The sequence below is a fragment of the Asterias amurensis genome, chromosome 1 (genome assembly GCF_032118995.1).
Source record: "Asterias amurensis chromosome 1, ASM3211899v1".
Classification (NCBI taxonomy): domain Eukaryota; kingdom Metazoa; phylum Echinodermata; class Asteroidea; order Forcipulatida; family Asteriidae; genus Asterias; species Asterias amurensis.
This window is the reverse complement of record NC_092648.1, coordinates 8,085,011-8,109,787: the sequence shown is the minus strand read 5'-3', so window position 1 is coordinate 8,109,787 and position 24,777 is coordinate 8,085,011. Positions and strand designations below refer to the sequence as shown.

At 42.6% G+C, this 24,777-nt stretch overlaps 1 protein-coding gene and 1 long non-coding RNA gene across 4 annotated transcripts in view; one reads left to right on the top strand and one right to left on the bottom strand.

Annotated features, from left to right (window-relative positions):
• LOC139944608 (ribokinase-like) overlaps positions 1 to 8,816 on the bottom strand; it is a 48,199-nt gene extending 39,383 nt beyond the window's left edge. Inside the window, exons 1-2 of one of the 3 annotated variants that reach the window (XM_071941668.1) lie at positions 8,669 to 8,816; positions 3,374 to 3,452 (exon numbers count right to left, since the gene is read on the bottom strand). In XM_071941668.1, the coding sequence (XP_071797769.1) occupies positions 3,374 to 3,426 (53 nt within the window). In that variant the 5' untranslated portion in view covers positions 3,427 to 3,452; positions 8,669 to 8,816. Of the gene's footprint in view, positions 1 to 3,373; positions 3,591 to 8,668 lie in introns of those variants that run through there. The other 2 variants (XM_071941675.1, XM_071941695.1) reach the window with 2 other exon arrangements.
• LOC139944641 (uncharacterized) lies at positions 3,745 to 6,616 on the top strand. The gene is made up of 3 exons (XR_011787002.1): positions 3,745 to 3,898; positions 4,460 to 4,619; positions 5,185 to 6,616. It is a non-coding gene; the product is annotated as an uncharacterized lncRNA (long non-coding RNA).
• Positions 8,817 to 24,777: the final 15,961 nt, after the last annotated feature.

The following is a 24,777-nucleotide window of genomic DNA, read 5'->3' as shown; positions in this document are numbered from 1 at the left end:
TTACAAGATAGCAATATTGCTAAAAATAGCAAAGATAAAACACACACTAATTGCACCACCGCGAGGTACAAAGGAACATTGTATAAGAAGACGACAATAAGTAAAAATAAATATTAGATAAACCACTAAAAGACACTTAGAAAAAAAATTTTATATAGCGCTTTTCACACCCGGAGGGCGTCCCAAAGCGCTTCACATTATTACCCCTGGTCACTGGGCCTTAAATCACTCCTTAAACCATCTCAGCTCCCTGGTGGGGAGTATACAGCCTTGTGCAACATTAATATGCGCTACTCGGCTAAATCAATCACAAGAACCATCTCTGCCCTCACAGGTACCCATTTACCCCTGGGTAGAGAGAAGCAATTATAGTTAAGTGTCTTGCTCAGAGACACAAGTGTCACGACCGGGATTCGAACCCACACTCTGCTGAACAGAAGCATCAGAGCTTGAATTCGGTGCTCTTATCCGCTCGGCCAACTTTCATGTAGATTAGTAATAAGTCAAGTTTATCCCCTCAGGCGTTCCACTTTGGAGGAATTTAGGGTATGTATATATATTTGAGTTGTTTGTTGGTAATTTTAGGCAATGTGCGTTATGTGTGTGCATGTGGTTTTCTGTGGAGGTCATGTAATGTTCAGTCTAATATGGTCATGTGACCTATCGTGGTACAATTTGTTAAATGGGATATGGAAAATTAAATCCATATTGGAAGGACAAGGTTTGTCCTTTAGAGGGCCACAACTTAGGGTGGTTGGATGGGCGAAGCCATCCATGTTAAATGTAAAAAGTTGTATTTTATGTATGTTTTGTTTGTCCACGTGCAAGTGGTTGTGTGTATGTTTAGTCGGTTTGCCCTGTGTTTGGCATCTAATAATTGTTTTATGACAATCTCTTTGACTGGCAATAAACCCAGCTTTAAGCTGTGACTGAAATCTCAGTAATGGTGTCTGTAGCAAATTGTGTCCGAGTATAATGGCATATAGTGATTTGTACCAAAAATCAATCATTTTATAAATGGAGGGTCAATAAATTATGACGCTACAATAAGTTACACATGTTGAATTATATAGAAACAGATGGGACTCTATCGAAGGCATCGTCATCGAATAAACCCTTGAGATCGGTGCACACTCATCTCGTTTAATTAATGTACCAAGTCAAAAACACTTAACTTTTCCAATATGAGGAACTTTCCGCCAACCATACGGACCAAGTTGACATGGGACCGAGTTGACTGGGCACCGAGTGGATTGGGACCGAGTTGACTTGGGACCGAGTTGACCTATTAGGCCTGTATAGTCTTAGTTTATTTCGTAGAAAGTCCTGTTTTCGAGGTGTCCCTAAAATCGTGGCAAATCTTTTACCTCTCTGTGCGCGATGTAAACAGTCCCTAGATAAAAATTGTGTGGTTTTATTTGCCAAGCAAAAAGTCTCCTCTCCCTTGACCACTTGTAAATGCAAAAAGTTTTGTATTTTTTGCATTCTACAAGGTACAAAAATATGTCATAATGTTGAGGCCATATAAAAATATTTGCCCACTGAAAAAGTTTCATCAAACACGATTTCAATTCATGATGATCAAATCATGTGATTAAATATTTTGCTGAGCATTCTGGAAAAAAAAATACAGCTAGGCTTAAAGAGGCTGTGCCTTATCATTTTCTAATATTTTCTAATATTTTTATTTTTTAACCCTCACATCAATATTATTAATATTAAAATTAAAACATCAGCTTGTTGGTTCAATTATCACTGTTTATTTATACACTTTATTATAAATATTAAGATTTTTTTTTCAATCAGATTTGAAAGCCAGTAATTCTTCACACTTTTTATTATTATTATTTATTTTTTTGCAAGTTACCATGGTAATTTTTAACATTTTAATAAAAACATATGTGGAATAAAATGAAGACAACTGCTGGCTATAGAGTCATACACAGAGTCTCAAAGAACCCTTGTAGTCACTGCAGATGTTTCTTCCTTGTAATATTATGACTTCACCAGGAAACCATACTTTCTCGTTGAAAATCGTGAAAACAGGAAAAACTCAAAAAACAAATGGGGCCAGTTGAAGTCACCGAAGATCGGTGTGGGACAACTTTCCGTATGGCGCCACCACTTTTTCACTCATTTTTACAAAAAGGGACATCTCATTGAGGTAAATAAGATAAAAATTATTAAAATATCAAATGAAAAAGTGGTCGCGCCATACGAACAAATCCCTCTCGATAAACAGGAACCAAAGTTGGTGGTCGAAAACATATCGTAGTGTCATGTTATCGACCCTCATGTTTTCGGTCCCCAACTTTGATTCCTGTTTACCGCGAAACTGTGCAAGCTGCACCGGTGACAGAAGCTATGCAGTTTACTCACGGTCTGTATTGTCATCAGGCTTAATCGTGCTGAGAATAAGTTTGCTGTCGTTTGTTATGCTCAAACATTTATAAAATGATTGATTTTTGGTACCAATGACTAGTGCATTATTATGCCAACATTCAAATGAGTCAAAGAAACATCATCCAACCTCGAAAGTTCAGAACAAAATTACTATCTGCTAGATTGAGTTTCATTCTGCTTTAGTCACTAGATGGATTACCTGAGGTGGTTACTATTTTGGATTCTTTGGTGTGCAAATGTGGGGAAAATATTAAAATATTTTAAGTGAAAATGACAACAATTTTGTTGTTTTCTGGTGTAATGTGTTTCAGTAGGATAACAGGAAAATTGTTCACAATCAAAAACTACATTTTTTTTCAAATCAACTATTCCTCTAAGCGTAATAAATATTAAGTCAACATAAAAAAGAAAATGTCATAGATTGGTTTCTTATCTCCTGAAACCAAACATTACTGGTCTGAAATGGGGGGAAAGGATTGTTATGAACTGTGTGTGCTTCAAGGGGGGTGGGGTGTTTTACTTCCAATTTCATGCCTTATGATATCTCTGGATTCTAATATAGTAGCCATAATGCCTTAGGACAAAAATGTAATTAAATTTGTCAAGTAGTAATTACTAATTGAATAATAGTTTTGATTTATTTACTAGCTTCTGACCATTCAATGAAATACCAACCAATGAAAGGTGTGAAAACATATGACGTTGCTCCAATGTCGTGCATGCATGAGCACTGTTAATGGCGGACTGTCTCTCGCAACGTAAAACCAAAACTTTAAAAATTTCAACACACCATGAAGTGAAATGGTTATTGTTAAAAAATTGGATAGATTATTTAACTTTTTTGTTAAAGTTTTTGATTGTGAACAATTGTCCTGTTGTGTTATCCTACTGAAAACACGTGACACCAGGGTAATACTAATAAATGAGGGTCTATAAAACCTACCTCCATGATAAAACGTAAAATACATACCATATTAAGTCTGTGTTACACGAACCAACCACTAGTACATCAATCGCAGCCATACCGAGCCTTGTTTCAGTTGGGCAAATGTTCTTAAAGGAACACGTTGCCTTCAGATTTCACAAAATTTCACGTTTGAGGGTGTTCCTTATACTTATTAAGAGTTGTTCTTGCAATAAAACACATTTAATGTGTTGTAATTAGTGAATGGCAATTAAAAAAAACAAACACTGACCTCTGACCCCGAAACACGGCCCGCGAAATATATACGTTTTTCAAGCCGTCAAAACGATCGTCCGTTTATGCGCGATGCACAGCAGTTAGGCTGGCGCCGTAGCCAATAGCCTGGTAAACCTACCAGAAGAACACGAGGTAACATACCGTTCTCTACCAGACGACGTTGTGTGAAATGTAAACACACCATTTTGCTGTCAAAATGGATCGCCGAAAAACACAGATTCAGCTCATTGCTCTACGCAAAGAGATGATTGAAGACACGTCCAAAAAGAAGGAACGGACACCTCGCCAATCAGGGTAAGAATAATGTAGTGGGACATGGACTAGCCGACGAGAGATAGTGAACGGACCGTGATTGTTTATACCCAATGCAATGTTATTGTTAGTTATTATTGTGGACATGACACGTAAATTCACAGCTATGACAGCCGCAGCACTGAGTTGTAAGAGTACATAAATGTACATGTACTATGACTAGTTTACATGTAATTTTGTAGATCTATTCACTCGGTGCATAGATGGGGGTGGGGATTTGAATCGAGTGTCCAGCGTCCTAATGACTTGGCATAATTTACCCTAATTTACTTTGATGCTACAATTAAAAGAGTCGTTTATCTGGCTGGGAAGGGGAGGACTTTTGTAAAAATTGTAGAAATACATTTTAAAAATACTAAATAGTACAGATTTATTAAATGTTTTTGTATATTTTTAACAGTTTACCCAAAATATTGTACCCAAGTCAACTCGTACCCAAGTCAACCCGAATTCTTTCAAAGAAGTGTGACCTTTCAAACAATAAAAAATAAAATTGTCGAGAACTAATAAGTTATATCAATGGTTATGAATTTCTTGTTGAAGGTACTATGTGAGCAGATGCCAGGACTTGGCGTAAACATCTTGGAGACCTCATCAAACCCAACCAAGCTGGTGTGTTTGTACCAACTGTAGGGAGATGCCAACACAACAGGAGAGGTCACGCTGCAAACAAAGCCCGGATGAATGCTTCTCAAACTTGGCAGTAAGAGACTGATTATTTCATACTGTCAATGGCATGTGCATGTATAACAATATACACATGTACTGTCAAAGCAGTCCAGTTTTGTTATATGATATTTTGATCTGTCCACCCCCCCCCCCCAAAAAAAAGGAAAAACAAAGTAAATGTGTAAACACACATTTTATAAGGAAACACAAATTTAAGCTTTCATTCATTGTAGTTACTTGTAAACGGCCTCCTTCGCCAACGTTGCATTACCAAAAAACTTTACACTGAACAGCCACATCCCAAATTTGAATAACATCATGTCTTTGACCAGCAGCCGATTTCACAAAACTTTACGCAACTGCGTAAGTCCACTTGTGCAACGTTTATGAAGCAACTTGCGCCATTAAAATTGCGCAAGTGGACTCACGCAGTTGCGTAAAGTTTCGTGAAATCGGCTGCAGGTAGGTAATATTTGCAAAAATGTCACTTTAATGAATCAACATCAAGTGCATGGGTTTTATATTCCATATACATGTACAAATAACCAATTTTTATTTTGTTAATTGTTTCAAAAATGTTTGTGTTTATATTTGAAAAGATCTTGAGGCACCTTGTTCTGGACCACCATTAGAGTTGGCACGACATCACAGGAATGACATGTACACCAGGGGAGCATGATGTACACAACAAACGACTTTGCCACCCAGCCAGCCTTCACAGACAACATGTGTTGTGTCAGAATGGTACTGGAAATAGAGTAACACTACCTAGTTACTGTTTGTAAAATCAGGGATATATTTCCAGATAGTTTCAACTTTCATGTACACATGATTTATGCAAAACAGGTTTTACAAATGGCAATATTTCCTGTTTTCAACAAGTAGATTCTTATTCCTAAATTAACACATAATGTCAATATTTCAACTTATTATTTTCTTTTGCACATTACTTATGTCAACAAATCATTGAATGTGATGTGAGCAGAGTTTGTTTTCATCACAACGACATAATATGATTAAGTTTAATTTGAAGTACATGGCCAATTGTTTATACAATCATCATATTTATTGTATTATTTATTTGAGATTTCGATATTTTGTAACAAAAAACACACTAGAACAACAAATACAAAAACATAAAGAATCTGTATTCAAATAAATTTATCTGAAATATCTTTATTCTGTATTCATAAAGAGACATGGATCATAGATGCAACAAGTTTGATAAACACAGTGCCATTTCAAATTTTTAACCTTAACCCTTGCAAGTATATTTTGATTTCAACCACATGCCTGTTATGAAATGCATGGTCAGAATGATGTTTTAGAACTAGTCATATTGTTGACTAGCAGACCATGTTAGTTCGAATAAGTAAAAGTTTTAAAGGAAAACCACCGAATTTCAAGTCATACTTGTGTTGATCATTCTATTCTACTTTTAAAACATCCTTTCTAACCATATGCATTTTACAACCAAATCACTTGATCTAAGGCATTGGTCTCTCTAAAGGGACTTTATACCTTAGATGTTGGTAATTACTAATTTGTGATCATAAAACTCACTTGATAAAGTCTACATGATGAGAGGCATGTCAAAGGACTTGTTTCTATACTGCAATGGTGTTTTTCTTTCACTGTTTCTTGCAGCTTACATGTATATTGCCAAATTTAGCCCAAATTGTCACAGGTTTATTATTGTATGCTAAAATATTGAGGAGATACACCAACTATTACCAAGGATACTGCATGGGACTATAGTGTTCTTTGGCAAAGGACAAATTTAATTAATGTTTGCAAATACATCGTGTACTGCTGTGAATTGTAAAAACATTCAATAAATTGTCCATATTTTTTTATAAAGTTCCTATTAATTTGTGACAAAGATTCTCTTTGATTACATACAAACTCTAGAACTTGCCAATAATGCTAATAATGCACTGACCTTATATCTTATGCACACCTGTACAGACAATTTTGTAGCCAAATTGTGGAAAGTTACATGGAAATTAAATTTAAGAAGTGGAAAATCTGGATTTGTGTTTTGCTACAAGTTCTTCTGTTGGTAGTAGTGGTGGTGGTGGTATTGGGAGGGGGGGGGGGGGGGGTGATGGCGGCTGCGGGTAGAGGCTATCCTTGCACCATTAGCGGTAAGCTTGGGCGACTAGTGTCGCACTCCAACTATTGAATCCTGAGTCGAGTCGCGACTATTGTTTTCAACTATTCGGTTAAACGTGCTACAAAAATAGTTTAAACAAAATTGCGTCTACCTGTTTGGTGAACCAATTTAGTCGCTCATGACTATTCATGACAACATAATTTACTTACAGAACACAGTCAGACATCAGTGACACAAATCTTCAATCTTTTCCGCTTGAATTAGACTATATTGTGCTTGCGGCACACATTGCCACAGTGCATCGTGATAATTAAAATTTTGTTGCGACTAGTGTCGTAGTCGCAATTATTGGATGGAGGTGCGACTAGTCGATTAGTAATTTTCACTGGTCGCCCAGGCCTAATTAGCAGAGTTTTCCTGTCCTGCGAAGAAGCTGGTTGTCATCTAACCGTGCTTGGAAAACTTCTTTGATGTACGTGTACTCTTTCTTGTCCATACCGGCTTCAATAATCACATCGCCACCCAACTTTCACTGTGACCTGGGAATCAAGTATCAATACAAAAATGTTACAAAATAATAAAATTGTTCCCCGTTTCTGATTTTGTTTTGTAATTTTTGAAAAGAGTTCTTCTAGACTATGGCCCTTTTCGAAACCACGGCTTTGGCTTTGGATTCAGCTAGGGCTAGCTTGGCCCCGCAGATGTTTGAACAAAACTGAGCGTGCTTTGCGTAGGGATTCAGACAAGGGGACGGAGTTTGAAGCCGAATCCATAGCCGATGCCGTGGTTTTGAAAAGGACCTATGGAAGCTTCATTTTTGTGGACAAGAGTATTAATTTATTTTAGCTTTCCTTGCCAACTACCATTTGCAGTATGTGCTCCCTGTTCAGATGCATCGCACCGTAAATTTTGCTGTCAAATGATTCTGAGCAATGTAAACAGGAGCTACCTCAAATAGTACTGTCCAAGACCAAGGTCAAGGAATTACATCCCCATAATAGACATAAACATTATTTTATAAAATAATGAATGTATACCCCGAAGAAAGGATCATGTTGGCAAATAAGACAAGTGACATCATCTATCCTATGGCGATGGACTAGTATTAGTAATATACACCACTGTCCTGTTGCCCTGTGACTCTACATACGTACATGCAAACAGCATAGAGAAAGGACAGAGAAGTAAAGTCCCTGTAATTTTGTATCTAAAAACGAACTGTGGGGTATAGGCCTATGTGACTCGCAATTGCATACTATACTTACGCGGTAAACACGGTAAACGCCTCTGACATGTCTGAGCAGATGTTTTATCGAGAGGATGAATTCTCTAGCAGAGTTTTGGTGTGGGAGGTCATGACACGTCCATTTTCAACTCCACTCGCTAGTTAGTATACGGGTACTAGACATTCTTTCGTGTACAAAGTGTTCGCATTACTAGACTGGCCCCGCTAAAATCCTACATCGTACGAGCAAGAACGGGGAGTTCACTGCGTCTGGGGAGGTCTGGCCGCGGGGGATGATGGCCCGCTGGACGGCAGCCGCTCGGCCCCGGGACGTGGGCTGAACTTGCTGCTTAGATAGATTAATAAAAAGTTAATTCAACGTAGGCCCTTTTATTTTTGTTCATGAACTGTTTTGTTGTTGTTGGAGTAACCATGGAGGAAGAGATAGATACAAATGGGTTTTAATAAATGCTCAGTCGTATAGTTCAACGGCTGCGACTGGAAATAAGACTAGTGAATTTGGCGGCCATTTATGGGAGTCAAAATCTTGACCCCCATAAATGGCGGAGCGTTTTGTTTCGAGAAAGTTAACAAAAGTGAAGCAATTCTAAGGCATGTTTGTGTAGATCATTATATTCTACTTTTTTAACATCTTTCCAACCGTAATCATTTTACATCAAACGCTTGTCATAGCCCAAAAACGCCCAACAAAGCGCAGCCCGAAGGCAACGTGTTCCTTTAAAGGAAGATGACTTATGGTGTTACTGTCGTCGTCTTTTTCTACCCCTCCATGGGTGCAATGAATTAGTGTGACTACACACCTGCTCGAGTATCGATAAGTGTGATTTACATCTTGATACAATCATGGAGCAATCGGGTGGTGTAAACACACGCCCCGTATTTGTTTGCACGTTTTTCCTAGCATCATGGTGGCCGTGAAGGGACATCGCACATCGCAAATATCTTTGCAAATAAAAAAATTAAAAATGTTATATCGCAAATATCTTATTGCAAATATCTTTGCAAATATATTTGAAACAAATATTTGCGATGTCGCGTATATAATTTGCAAATATCTTTGCGCCAGTTCAGTCTAGCGCCCTCTTGAGGTCGTTGGTTCGAATCCCACTCTTAGACCATGGGATGGGTAATGAAGAGGGGCCTATAGACTGTGCAAGTCTCGCGCAGATTTGAACTTCCGGGACCATTGTGGTCCCAACCTTATGGAGTTTACGTTGGGGAGATTTTGTTTCGTCCATTACTTTAGTTTAATATAGTTTATGACCATAAAAATGACATATGTTGTTAAAAATGTAATACTAATTAACAACATATATAAAAGTAAAAATAAAGTCAACATAATAACGAAGAAAAACCGGTATTTAAACTTGACCTCAGGTCAGGTTACTTGTAAAAAATTAAGAATTTGTGCCCATCTCCGATCACGAAACTTACGCAGACGCTTGTTTTGGCCGCGCGGGGTGGAAAGCCTTTTCATTGGTCGCTTAGACGTCGGCATCCTCTTTAAACTGCGTCACGAGTTTATCTAACGCCCTTGCGACCATCGTGCGTCCGCGTATAAACCAGCTTTCAGTAGTTTCACATTCGGGCGTAGATTTACAAAAGGGGTTTCAAAACATTTAAGATCAAACAAACATCCTTGTCCCAGAGTTTTACTTTTGTCTATACATAGACATAGACTTTAACATAGACATAGACTATACATAGACTTTAACCGATAATTGGGTATTTGTTTAAAAAGCTAAAACTAATTTAAACAAGCTCTTATGGGTATTTTTGTTGTTCAGATTCGGCATTAAGAAAAAATTATAGCAAAGATTTGATTCCTAAAAAAAATTAAGTTCTTCAGTTGTCGTGTTTTCTCGCTCCGGTGCACGCGAGACTTGCACAGTCTATTTAGGGGGTTCCGTGGTCCCCATCTCCGGACCCCATGAACAAGCAAGTGACCCAATCCACAAGTGGGGATCTTGGGGCTGGCCCGAGGTGCACTGACGTCACCACAGGAAGGCTCACGTGGTGACGTGTCTGTGTTTTTTTCTGGTTCGAAGACGAACGTGGGGTAATTGTGTGCCCACGTTCGTCATGGAAAAAAATAAAATACGCAACATCGGGGTCGACCCAGGGAAGCTAAACGAACGCACCCACTATATGCAGTGTACGCATGACGTACTTCCTGAACAAGAATCTGTGCAAGCGAGCAGCCCATACCCAGCGGTCCTGGATCTGGCATGCCGCGAAGTCAATTCTTTGTTCAATCCCCAAAATTATAATAAACAAAAAACAAACTTTTTTGAGACCTGATAAAATTTGAGGACACTTTCGCCCAGCAAATCGAAAAACACAATTGAATACCAACCACCCTCGTGAGATCCTAATGCCGGGCAGCGTCAAGCTAGCACCGGATTCAGCACCGGATTCAGTGTCAAGCTAGATGCTATAATGCTAATGCCCAAATTTTAAACCACCGCTCGTGTCTCTGTCCTTCCTCTATGGCGACAGGAAAGTTGCAAAAATGTAATTTGTGCTGATATTTCCATGTATAAACACCTTAAACAGTAAATGAAAACGTATGTATTCACAACTCTTGTCTCCAATTATTCAACTTTACACGAAGGCAACGGTGCAGAATGGCGGTTTCACGGGTTCTGTACAAAGAGATCTAATCCCGCTAGTTAATTGGCCGCCCAGCTCTAGGTCTTCCACCTTTTCCCACTGGTCAGACAGGGGCCTTGTTATGGTTTTCTTTTGTTACTCTGTGGTTTTGCGGGTCGAACGAGCTCCTTCTCTTCCAGCCTCCATTGATGGGGCTACTGAGATCGACCAAACAGTGACATGATTCCAAAACTCTTTGTTTGAAGAATATATATATATTTTAACTGCTGAAGCGTATAATGGTAATGAGCTTAAAAAGCAGCAATATTTGACTGAAGGAGGATATTTGATATTTATATATTTTTCATATTATCTACATTTAAGAAGCAATTATCAGATTTACGTTTTAAGAGTCAGTTCAGGTAAATAATTGACATACTTGCTCACGGTCAAAAAATATTTTTTTTTTATACTTTGTTGGTGGAAGGGCCTTGGGGTGCAAGTAAACAAAATTGCATTTTCAATTCTATATATAGCCCGTTGCCATGGTTACGGCTCATTTTGTTTTTTGGCCATTTTAGGCCGATTTGGGGGTTTGAAAAACTGGTTTTTAGCTCATATTTACAATATGCAACATTATTTCAAAAAACCTTGTATATCACTACAAAGTATCATCCTTGGCCTTCCTTGAGAAAAAAAATTATTGCTTTAAATATCACCCTTGTGCTATTTTTGCATCATGCATTACAGTATGTTTTTAGAACTACTTGCAAAATCGACATTTTTACCCTATTTTTGGACCCCAAAATGTCAATTTGCCAGGGGTCTCAGAAAATTTTCCTTTCGGCTGTGATTAGGGCCAACATTGGTCTTTACATATCTGGTGTCAAAAACTTGGGCAATTGTATCCTGTTGTGACAGTACTGCCTCAAAACTAGACTTTTTTCCCCAAAACGTGAAAAATGCCTTTTTAAGGGTCTTTTCACATAATATCGACATACGTGTCCACGGTAAAAAAAAAAGAATATTTTTCTTATACTTTGTGGATGGTAGGGACTTGGGGTCGAAATAAACAACATTTACATTTCAAATCATAATATAAAACGTTGCCATGGTAACAGTTCATTTGTGTTTAGGCCACTTTAGGCCGATTTTGGGGTCTGAAAAACTGTTTTTTAAGTTAATATTTACTCCACCCCACCAAAAAACAAAAATATTTCATAAAACCTTTTACATCACTACAAAGTATCATCCTTGGCTTTTCTTGAGACAAAAAAATATTGCTATAAATTTCACCCTTGTGCTATTTTTAGAACGTGCATTAGAGTATGTTTTTAGAACTTGCAAAATCAACATTTTTACCCTATCTTTTGCCCTCAAAATTTTTTCAGGGGTCTCAGAATATTTTCCTTTCGGTTTTGATCAGGGCCAAAAGTTGTCTTTTTATTTCTGGTAAGAAAAACTTGGGCAAGTGTATCCTGATGTAAACAGAACTGTCTCAAAAATAGACTTTTTTTTCCCCAAACAGAAAAATGCATTTTGAATTGTCTTTTCTTCATATTGAATTTCTAACATTAAAAAGTAATAATTCTATCAATCTTGCAGCTTTTCCTAAGCACTCTATAGGCTTAGTGGATTACCCAACATTGATTAGGAACTGTTGATGACCTTAATTTTAGAATTTGCCCGGCCCAGCCCCAATCATATTTCTTGACATTGCATAAAACAATGTTTTGTGAATAGCGCCTCTTTTTTTGAAAGTGTTCCCTTTCGGTTGTTATTTGTGTTTTCATGTCTTCTGGGTAGAAACACTGTGTTTATTGTATCCTGTTGTGACTGATCATGCCTTCAGTATAGTAATTTTTCCAAAAACAATGCATGCTTGTTAAAAATCCTGCACTGTTTCCATGCCCTTTGAGTAATGAATTCCCCCCCCACAGTAGTGTGGATGGGGTCTACGAACGAATACTTACCGGTAGAGTCGAATTACTAATTTGCATATTCCCTATGCCGCGAGGCAGAATGCTAAGACTTTTACACACAATAGCGCCCTCCACCGTCCTACCCATAACGCCCCGCGACATGCCCGTCACGGAGTCGTCCTCTTTTCGATGAGCCCTACTAAATGTAAGCACCCAAGGACCGAGTATGTGGGGAAGGAGGGAGGGATACTCTACCGGTAAGTATTCGTTCGTAGACCCCATCCACACTACTGTGGGGGGGGGAGTCTACTTCACTCTACTTACCGGTAGAGTCGAATTACTAATTTGCATAGACTCGCACCGAGGAAAGGCGGTGGGTATACGCGGTGCTACTGCATGTCTTAAGTGGGGGGGGGCGTAGGACCCCGGCGCGCTCAAAATTCAGAGAACGCTTCGCGGCCGCTAGGCCCGATAGTGGTCCATGCCCAAAACGTACAGGGGGTATCGTCCCACGGGTGAACAAAACATTATAAGTATTGTTAGCACTGTATTACCGTGGAAGAACTCACCTAAACACGTGACTGCCGAGGTGGAGCTTGTCCTGGCTTTGCAGCTCGGCTGGCCGCCTGTAAAACCGCTCTACCCGCTCTCCCATCCACCTGTAGAACGTCCTTCAGGTAGCAGTCAGAGAACGTGGACAGGCTCTTCCAGGAGGCCGCCCCTGTAATATCACTCATGGAGACCCCTTTAAAGAAAGCCCATGAGGCCGACACTCCCCGTACTTCGTGGGCATGAACTGGACCATCGGACGCTGGCCATCCGCCTGGCACCGAGCGGATGGCTGTGACTATCCAACGCGCGATTGTATCGCGGGACGCTGGTCGGAATGGTGGAACCGTGGACACGAACAGCTGTTCGTGGCCGGTTCGGATTGACTTTGTGCGATCGATGTACCACTTTAGGGCCCGTACCGGGCACCAAAGCTTGTCCCCCGCGACCGCCGAAAAGGTTTTAAGGTCGGGAACAAAAATATCCGGGGGTTCGAAAGCACTGGATTGATTTTTGGCTAAAAACCCCGCCGCAGGGACCAGGCGGACACCTCCGGGTTCCCACCGGATGTGCCCCGCCGCCACCGTAAGGGAGTGCAGCTCGCTACGTCGGCGAGACGTAGCGAGCTGCACTCCCTTACGGTAGCGTGGCCCCACTCAGTGGCTCGAAAGGGGGTTTTGTTAGTGCTGACAGCACGCTAAAGAGGTCCCAGGATGGGACCAGTTTGCGCACCGGGGGACGGGTGACAAACATCCCCTTAGTCAGCTGTCCAATCGCCTGGTTATCTGAGACTGTCGAGCCGTCGGTGAATCCTCCGTGGACTGCAGCAATGGCCGAACGGTAATTTTTCACCGTGGCCGTTGCCAGCCCGCTATCAAAAAGATATAGGAGGAAATCCCCGACTTCCTCTACAGAAGTATCGGCGGGATGAATAGCTCGCCGCCTACACCATTTAAAGAAATGGCGTAGTCGGCAGTCATAAACCCTTCGGGTTGAGGCCCTTCGGGACTGGGCGGCAACTTCCGCAGCCCGTCTCGAAAGGCCCGCTGCTCTGAGGGATCTTGTGACAGCACCCAGCACGTCAGGTGCAGGTCCCTCGGAGTCGGATGCACTACTCTGGACCCGGGGTGGTATATGAGGTCCGGGCGCTGTGGGAGAACTACCGGCCTGTGTACCAGGAGCCTGACCAGCCGTGGGAACCAGGGCTGTCGGGGCCAAAAAGGGGCGATCAGGAGAACTTTGCAGTGATCCTGCTCGATCCTTGTCAGCACCCGTGAAATGAGGGAGATGGGCGGGTAGGCGTATGCCAACAGCCCCTCCCATCGTATAGTCAGAGCGTCGATCCGCCATGCCCCGGGGTCGGGGCCCCTGGCGCAGTAGATCGGCAGTTGATTGTTCATCCGAGAGGCGAACAGATCCACATGAGGTCGGTCGATAAGCAGGAAGAGCGACTGGGCCACACAGGGGCGGAGGGACCATTCTGTCGGGACGATCCAGCCCCGGGAAAGAGCGTCGGCCGTGACATTCTCCTTCCCCGAGATGTACACCGCCGACAGGGCGATCCCCTGCTGTATGCACCAGTGGATCAGGTCCCACGCCAGTGCACACAGCCGGGCCGACCGGGTGCCCCCCTGGTGATTGATATACGCTACCACTGTAGCGTTGTCGGAGCGCACCAGGACGGCCTGCCCCACTAGCTTTGCCCGGAAATGCTGGAGGGCATTCCGGACCGCCAGCATTTCCAGGACATTGATGTGGGTCGAGTGGTGTTCCGGGCCCCACACCCCCGCTATCTGGCGGGGGTCGAGGGTCGCCCCCCAGCCGTACAGAGACGCGTCGGTGACGACGGTCGCTGATGGTCGGGGCGGGCGGAACACCCGACCACGTGTAAGGTTGGCGTCCTCCACCCACCATTGAAGGTGGGGGGTCAGCCACGGCGTGGTAGGCACCGGGAGGTTGACCGAATGACGGCTGGGCCGAAAGTAGGAGAGGAGATGGAGCTGGATAGGTCTCATCCTCAGCCTGCAGAAATCTACTAGGTCTACCATGCTGGCCATAAGACCGAGTAACTTGAGCCAGGCTACCGCTGGCGCCACCGTAGCCCCCAGGAAAAGGGCCACGCACTGCTGTAAGTTCTGTACCCGTTCCGCCGAAGGGCGGGCTAGCCCCCTCTGAAGGTCGAGAGCCGCACCGAGAAAGGTGGGCACCTGAGAGGGGATCGGGTGCGATTTCTCGGAGTTGATGAGGAACCCCAGGCTGGACGTGAGGCGCCAAGTAAGTGTAAGCGCCGCGTCCGTTGCCTCCCGCGATCGGCCCACAATCAGCCAATCGTCGAGGTATTGAAAAATCAGCAGTCCTCGTCTCCGAAGTGCTGCCCCGATCGCCCGTACCACTCGGGTGAAAACCCGAGGGGAGGTCGACAGCCCAAAGGGGAGCACCCCAAATTCGTATAGCGTTCCGTTGTAGAGGAAGCGCAGGAATTTGCGGTGTTCGGCCCTGATGGGGACATGGAGGTAAGCGTCCCGAAGGTCCAAGCTCGCCCCCCATGCGGGCGTTTCGATTGATTCGAGGATTGCCTGCAGCGTTTCCATGCGGAAGCGCTTTGGGCGGATAAATCGGTTTAGGGGCTTTAAATTCAGGATCGGCCGCCAAGCGTCCGCCTCCTTCTTGGGAACTAAGAAGAAAGTGGACATGAACCCCGTCCGTGTCCCCTGGTCGGGAACAACGCGTATTGCCCGCTTGAGGAGAAGGGAACTGATCTCCCCTTCGAGGGCACGGCGCTTGAGAGGGTCGGACGGGGTGGGCGTTGGCCGAACCAGCATGTCCAACGGGGGGGTCCTCGTGAACTCGAGTGCGTAGCCGTACTCGATCGTCTCGAGGACCCATCTGTCGGACGTGATCTGAGCCCAGGACCCCAAAAATTCCTGAAGGCGGCCTCCCACGGGTCCGTCGGCGGGAGGTCGCCTGGAGACCGGGAGGTCACTTCCGCCACGCCCCGGGATACCGGGGGCGGACGCACGAAAACCACGGCCCGGCTGGGCCCGCTGTTGGCCTTGGGTCGGCGTGCGTGCGTTCGGTGGTCCTTGGTTCCCACGAAAACCGCCACGGGCGGGTCTCTGTGGGCGCCTACGTGGAATCACAAAGGAGGCTTGTTTGCCTTTCCTTGCCGCCGGTACAGAGGTCCGCGGCTTCCTTAAGTTGATTTTATCCGTGGCCTTGAGGCGTCTGGCTTCGGCCTCCATGGACTCCATGCCCTACGTGCAGATGTTGCTAGGGTTGAAACCCTCGTAAACTGGTCTAGGACCGTGCGCAGGCCATTATCCAGGCAGTGGAGGGCCGCCACCATCATGTCCGCTGGGATTGCCGAGTCCTCGTCGCCGGCAAGCATGAGGTACTCGGACAGAAGGAGCAAAAAAGACGACGTTCGCATGCCAAAGCGTGATGCTGAGTCTATCTTCCTGGCTGCTTCTTCCAACTTCCCCCGCGCCTTGTCAGCGAAGGGAAGTTTAGAAGAGGTTGCCCCCCTGTCTGCGGTCAGCTTGTCTGCCGCCGAGTCTGGCAGGACTGGGGTCGAGAAATATTTATCGAAATCCCCGGGGGGAAATCGGTAATATAAATCCGCCCGCTTGGGGTAGGCCGTCCAAGAGGATGCCGACATGATGCCTTCGATGCGGTCAGCGCATACCCGGTCTAGCGGCATCGCCGGGAAAACATTCCCACTCCTCGGAGCGGGGCCAGTCCTCTTAAAAGACCGCCGTTCCTCGGGGGCGTCCCCCGCTTCCTCGGCGGGGAGACCTAACACCCGGGCCATGTCCCTCTGGACAAGGCGCAATTCAGTTTCGGCAATCGAAAGCCGTTGAACTGCCGTGGTCAACTCGTCCTCTTCCGGGGACGAGTCGCCGGACCCGGGGGGGTCGGATACACTCACTGATTGTTGACCCAAAGGCAGGGCTGTGTCTAACAAATCATGGTGTTCTGCATCCCGATCGGATACAAAGGATCCGGAGGGGTGTATGCTAATCCCCGTCTGGGACTGTGGACGTGCACCCGTGCGTGACCGCACATCACCCTGTTCCATCACACCCCATGCAACCTCCTGCGTGGTGACCGTGGGACGGTGACTGGGAGGGGAGGCCGGTGGCCGGCTGACCGTGCACGGCACGCCGCCTTGATCCTGGCGCACCCAGCCATGACCGGATTGGTCGGGCTGGGTGTACGGTCCCGAAAATTGGGAAAATTCCTGAACCTCGCGCCGGCCGGATATTGAGGCCGCTAAGGTTTGGAAAGCCGTGAGGAATTCGTCTCGGGAGAGCGGCTCGCTACCCCGATGATGCTTCCTATGGCCGTCAGGAGAGGAGTCGTCAGACGACCGAAGATGACGGTCTTTTCTGGACCTCTGCCGCTTATTCGGTACCCGCTCACGGGACGAATCCGAGGCTCTCTCTGAGGAAACTTGAGTGACAGGGATGCCCGAACAACGGGTGAAACCCGAAGACGAGGGCGGGCCCTGTGAGTGGGGTATCCCGGGGGAGTCCCAGGTACCCGACTCCGCACCCATAATCCTTCTCCCCATGGCCAGCGCCCCACAGCCTATGGCGTGGGCAGGTGCCTTGTGGGTCTTAAAACCTCGCAAAAGGCCATCACCAACCGTCGTGGGGGAATCCACGGTGTCGGTGCGGGCCGGGTATTCTGAGCCGTGCGGAGGGGGGATGCCCTCCGGCTGCAGAGACCCCGAGGCGGTGCTGGGAGAGTGGGCGGTGCGCTTCGGAACGGAGCCACCTTTTGCCCTGCCTCTCTTGGTCGCTGCCCCGGCACCGTTTTTCTTGGCCTTGCCGGGGCGTTTGACCTTCGACTGGGTCGACCCACGCACACTGACCGAAGAGGGGGAGCGGGAAGCAACCCCTCTTTGATCGGTGGGTAATCCGGCCGACGTAGCCGACAGAGGCTGCGTGGGCCGGCTGGAGGGCTGCAAGCCGGGCGACGGAGTGTCGCCGGTGCAGCCCCCCGAGAGCTCCGACTGTCCCGGGGAAACGGACGTAACCCCAGTAGCGACAGCCGAAGCCCTCCCCAGTTTCTTAACACTACTCATTATTTATCAACGAAATCAAACTATAGTTTATTTCACAACTCACTACAACAACAACAACTACAACTCTACAATTATCAAGTCTTTATAAGCACTCTTAGCGAGGAAAGGTTTAGTTATAACGGTTGAACTGTGAAACAGATTTAAAACACAACCTCACCCACTCGCGGCTAAGAGAAAAGAGGACGACTCCGTGACGGGCATGTCGCGGGGCGTTATGGGTAGGACGGTGGAGGGCGCTATTGTGTGTAAAAGTCTTAGCATTCTGCCTCGCGGCATAGGGAATATGCAAATTAGTAATTCGACTCTACCGGTAAGTAGAGTGAAGTAGACACAAAGTTTTTATTTAAACATAATGGTATTCAACCAAACCATAACCAATGCTTTGCCACTGAGAGTTCTTGATTTGGCTACTTTACCTATTGTACAGGTATGATTCCCATTGCAAGTAGAGTGCGATGAGCATTCTTTACAAGTTGTCTTTAATACTGGGCCTACTCTCCTTGGTCCCTGCCTGCTACCAAATGTAAAACTTTTCATAGAGATAGAGATCATAAACAATGTAGTTTCTGTGCTTGAGGCAGATGGTTTAGAGCATCCAATCATGTCCAACACAAATGTGGGAAATTAAAAAGCCCGCTTAAAAGTGTTGGAAAAGTTTGCCAAGATCTTATTAAAAACAATGATACTAACGATTTGCAAGATGAGCGTATGTAAGAGATCATTTAAAAGGAACACGTTGCCTGGGATCGGTCAAGTTGGTCTTTGAAATGCGTTTGTAACCGTTTGTTATAAAATGCATGGTTAGAAAGATGTTTTTGAGTGATACTTGTGTGGATCATTATATTCTACTTTTAAAATATCTTTCTAATCATATGCATTTTGTAATAAACGTTTACAAACGCTTTTCAAAGACCAACTCGACCGATCCAAGGCAACGTGTTCCTTTAATGAAACAACATTGAAAGAAGTTGTAAATACTTGCACCTGCTCAACATAAATAAGTAAGATGCATTTGCAGTGACAAAAGTTTATTCAGGCTAGTTTGATTATTTTTTCCATTCACTATCTTACTAATTCATAATTATTATATATGTGTCTGAGAACGATCAACAAAAGACATTGTCAAACATTACCTGCTGAATTGTTTTTCACGCTAAATAAACCAACTCTGTTATTGTTTGCAACAGTACAATTGAAAGGAACCCCACCATAGATGGGGGAACTGCTTACAGAAGGCCAAAGCAGGTGAATGGCCATTTAGATACTTTGGATACAGTACTTGCTCACTTTTAGAGCCTCTTTGTTCTGAAAATATTTAGTTTGGTAGCGGGCAGGGGACCAAGAAGACTGTTATAAGGCCACGTATAGACAAGAATAGTAAAGAATGCTCATCGCACTACTTCTCTTCTTGCAATGTGAATCATACCTGTACAACTAGGTAAAGTAGTCATGACAAAACAAGAACTTTCAGTGGCAAAGCATGGTTATAAAATTTTTATTTTTTGCTTAAAGAGCATGGAAACAGTGCCATATTGTTTTAACAAGCATGCTCGTTTTTGTTTTTTATCAATTCAAACTAAGGGATAACTTCAAAATGCATTTTTATTGTTTTTGGAAAAATTACCATGTTTGAGGCAGAAGTGTCACAACAGGATACAATAAACCAAAGTGTTTCTCCCCAGTAGACATGCAAACCATAATGATAGCCCAATCAAAACTAAAAGGGAAATATTCTGAGAACCAATAGCAAATTAAGACAGTACAAACTTTCTTGATGTGCAAGGGGAATTAAAAAATGTGACTTTCAAAAAAGAGGCGCTGTTCACAAAACGTTTTTTTTTTATGCAATGTCAAGAAATATGATTGGGCCGGGGCCGGGGCCGGGGTGGGGCAAATTCTAAGATTTAGGTCATCAACAAGTCCTGATCAATGTTTGGTAATGCACTAAGCCTACAGAGTGCTTATGAAAAGCTACCAGATTGATGGAATTATTACTAACTTCTTAATGTTATAAATTCAAAATGAAGCAAATATTTCAAAATGCATTTCTCTATGTTTTCGGGGAAAGGGTCTATTTTTGAGACAGTTCTGTTACATCAGGATACAATTGCCCAAGTTTTTCTTACCAGAAATAAAAAGACAACTTTTGGCCCTGATCAAAACCTAATGGAAAATATTCTGAGACCCCTGAAAAAAATGAAATTTTGAGGGCAAAAAATATGGTAAAAATGTTGATTTTGCAAGTTCTAAAAACATACTCTAATGCACGTTCTTAAAATAGCACAAGGGTGAAATTTATAGCAATATTTTTTTGTCTCAAGTAAAGCCAAGGATGATAATTTGTAGTGATGGAAAAGGTTTTATGAAATATTTTTGTTTTTTGGTGGGGTGGAGTAAATATTAACTTAAAAAACAGTTTTTCAGACCCCAAAATCGGCCTAAAGTGGCCTAAACACAAGTGAACCGTTACCATGGCAACGTGTTATGATTTGAAATGTAAATGTTGTTTATTTGGACCCCAAGTCCCTACCATCCACAAAGTATGAGAAAAATATTCCTTTTTTTTTATACCGTGGACACGTATGTCGATATTATGTGAAAAGACCCTTAAAAAGGCATTTTTCACATTTTGGGGAAAAAAGTCTAGTTTTGAGGCAGTACTGTCACAACAGGATACAATTGCCCAAGTTTTTGACACCAGATATGGAAAGACCAATGTTGGCCCTAATTACAGCCGAAAGGAAAATTTTCTGAGACCCCTGGCAAGTGGACATTTTGGGGTCCAAAAATAGGGTAAAAATGTCGATTTTGCAAGTTCTAAAAACATACTGTAATGCATGATGCAAAAATAGCACAAGGGTGATATTTAAAGCAATAATTTTTTTTTCTCAAGGAAGGCCAAGGATGATACTTTGTAGTGATATACAAGGTTTTTTGAAATAATGTTGCATTTTGGTGGGGTGGAGTTGTAAATATGAGCTAAAAACCAGTTTTTCAAACCTTAAAATCGGCCTAAAATGGCCAAAAAACAAAATGAGCCGTAACCATGGCAACGGGCTATATATAGAATTGAAAATGCAATTTTGTTTACTTGCACCCCAAGGCCCTTCCACCCACAAAGTATAAAAAAAAAATCATTTTTTGACCGTGAGCAACTACGTCAATTATTTACCTGAACTGACTCTTAAATCGGTATACGCCTATCCGTGCAATAAGGAGATGTGGCTATTGGTAATTGTCAAAAAGCAGCCTTCTCACTTGGTGTATCTCAACATATACATAAAATAACAAACCTGTGAAAATTTTAGCTCCATTTTGTGGTCGAAGCTGCGAGATTATGATAGAAAAAACACCCATGTCACATGATTGTGTGCTTTCAGATGCTTGATTTCAAGACCTCAATTTCTAAACTTGAGGTCTCGAAATCAAATTCGTGGAAAATTACTTCTGTCTCGAAAACTACATGTACTCCACTTCAGAGGGAGCCAATTCTCACAATGTTTGATATAATTAACCTCAACCCATTACTCGTTTCCAAATAAGGTTTTATGGTAATAATTACTTTGACAATATTACCAATAGTGTCCACTGCCTTTCAAGGTTACCATTGTTTTAGCTCATTCAACTGGAACAAGTGATACATTCTTTGAGTCTAATTTGTTCATGTGAATTTACAAGTTCGAAGCAATATTTGATTTAAGTTTCAAGTCAGTACTTCACTGCACAAAGGAGTTATGATCATTTAAGGTTTTCATTGTTTCGGGTCATTCAACTGGAACCAGTAATGCACTCTTTGAGTTTATCTTTTCATGCATCTTTATGTAAGAAGCAATATTTGTAAAAAAGTCTCTAGCAGAAATGTAGATAGCGCCCTCTGTTGACAGCCTAATTCCACATGATTCCAATCACTTCATAAATCGCCGTGTTATTCACCAAGGTACTTTACAGAAGTTGAAGGCTATTTTAAAGGTTGCCAGTGCTGTATTTGTTGTATATCGGGCCTATGAGTATCCAGTTGCTCTCTTAGTTTACTTGCCAGTAAAGTTACTGCTCCAGTGATTTAGCCTTTTATATGATAAGTGGATTATTTGGGTATAAAGAGTTGACCCTATAGTGCCTTATTTGGGTGTAGAGAGTTGACCCAGTGGCTATTGGTTATAGAGTTGATTATGGAAATTTGTCTTTTTCTGTTCTCATAATAAGCTCTGCCTGTAAATCGTATCGTAGACTTATTGTATCTTTTATTGTTTTCTTATTTGTAGAACCACGAGTAAAGCTCACTGGTATTAAAGACAGTTAAAAGTAGTTCACCACCGATGTGGCTGTCACATTTTTTTTAATATTTGATTTTAGTTTGAAGTCAGTACATCATTGAAATAGGAGTTTTTCATTGTTTAGCCCACTCAACTGAAACAATTGATAATTCTTTGAGTTAAATCTTCATGGAAGAAGCAATATTTGATTTCAGTTTGAAGTCAGTAAATCATTGCAATCTGGAGTTATGACCGTTTATGTTTTTCCTTGTCTCAGCTTATACAACTGGAACAAGTGACAGAGAGTTTGATTTTTGTTTTAAAACAAGTTATTTAAAACTTTGAGATTTTAAATTTAGTTTTTTTTCTTTCCAGGTGTCAATGTTGGAGCCAGAAAAACTTTAAAGTTTTGGTCATTTTTTTTCCAGATGTCGATGTTCGAGTCTGAAAAAAATTCCATAAATTACCAATAACTTCAACATTATTTGACAACATAGCTGAAAACTCCCCCCAAATTACTGGCAATTATATATTACAATCTCACTTGGGCTTGTCCATACCAAAACAACTCAACTCAAAGACTTGTGTTTGGTTCTTAAAAATCCAGATGTCAATGTTTAAGCCTGAAAAAAACTTAAACCTTTTTTTATTCAAAAAACTTCAACGTTCTTGGAAAACAGCTGAAAATTACAAAAATGACTGGCAAGTATATATCACATTCTCACTTGGGCTTGTATTGTACATACATGTCCTAAAAACAAATCAACTCAAAGACTGAAACTTAAACAAACTTAATTTCCACTGAGTGCGGACGGCCATACAAAATCGGTATAACATAGGCTCGCATACTGCAAAGCAGCTAGCCAAAAATGAGTAGATGGTTTTCCACTGAACACAAATGAGGCCTGTGCCATACTTCTTTGTCTTCCAGGGGCCAATTTCATAGAGCTGCTTAAGCAAAAAAATTGCTTAAGCACGAAAACAGCTCGCTTGTTTTACACATGTTACTGGCCAAAATTTCATGCCATATACATTGCTTGTGACTGGTATTTAGCTGTTGTTTACTTAGCATAACAATTAACTTAAGTCTTGGCCGGTAATCTGATTTCATAAAGCAAGGATTTTTTTTGCTTAAGCAAAATGTTGTGCTTAAGCAGCTCTATGAAATTGGGCCCTGAAGAGGTCTAATGTCCTTAACTTGCTGGAAAGAGGCAGTTGAAACTAGTGGCTTCTTCAGGTAAGATTTGAGTTACGAAGCTTTAAAATGTTCCATCTCAGAAATGGACCCTGATATCCAGGACATCACTGTAGTATAATACGAAAGTAAGGCCACCAGGATGACATGGAGCTTGACAAACCATAGTGTATTGTAAATGCAGTATTAAACATAATATGCATAAGTAAAGGCTTCATCACATCTGCTGAACAGTGAATAGGAAGCAAGTTGTTAGAACAGTCATCGTGATCTGAATTTTTAATAAGGGAATCAATGTGTAGTGAAGAGGTTTTCAACTAGTGGTTTATTCCCAATGAGGCCTGGTTCTTGATAATTTTACCGAGACAAAGTCGAGGTAACTTATCAAGAACCAGGCCTCGGCGGGTTTAAACTACTAGTTGAAAACCGATTCAATACATTTTGATTCCCATTCGTAAATACCTTTTGGGTCAAAAAAACATCAACACTTTTTGGTCAAAAAGTAAAATAAATGCAAAAATTATACTTGTTCAATTATTTCTTTTAACACAACACCCCTCCAGCTATGAAATGGTAAGGCCCTCGGGTAAACAACTTCTTATGATGAAAGTTGTGTGCGTCGCGAGGTATCACATGATGTGGAACAACTGTCCCGGCCGTTGCTTTTGACCAATAGGAATGAAGAAACAGTCTTATAAGCACAGGTGTAAGCTTGCGTGTCACGCCCTGTTTTTAACACTTTTTACTGGTCATAAACAAAGGTTTGTACACACCCACTTGACGCGCTCTCCACCATTTTTTTAGGAATAGCGAAACTGAGGTATTTATGAGTGTAAAATTAAAGTGTCTGTTGTGCACTTGCTCATAGGACAGATAAGAATGTCCCACATTGACAACACAAAATCAAAATTGACAAATTTTGAGAATATCCAATCTCTGGAAAGTACATACAACAGAAATATTTGTCTGAACACAACAAAACACTACAAAACGCTCCATGCCAAATTTCTGAAAAACGTGGGGTCAAACAAACCCGCCCGACAAAGGAATCGCGACATCTGTGGCGGCTGTTTGACGTGGAAAATAGCGCCCTCAGTTTGCCAATGCTGGAGAACTGTGTTCAAACCCATTTAGGGGAAGATCGTCACTGACGTCAAAGGGTCATTATAATGGATAAGCCGTTTTTAAATCTCGGCTAAATAAAGCCGAACGGCCGGGTGCATTTTTGAC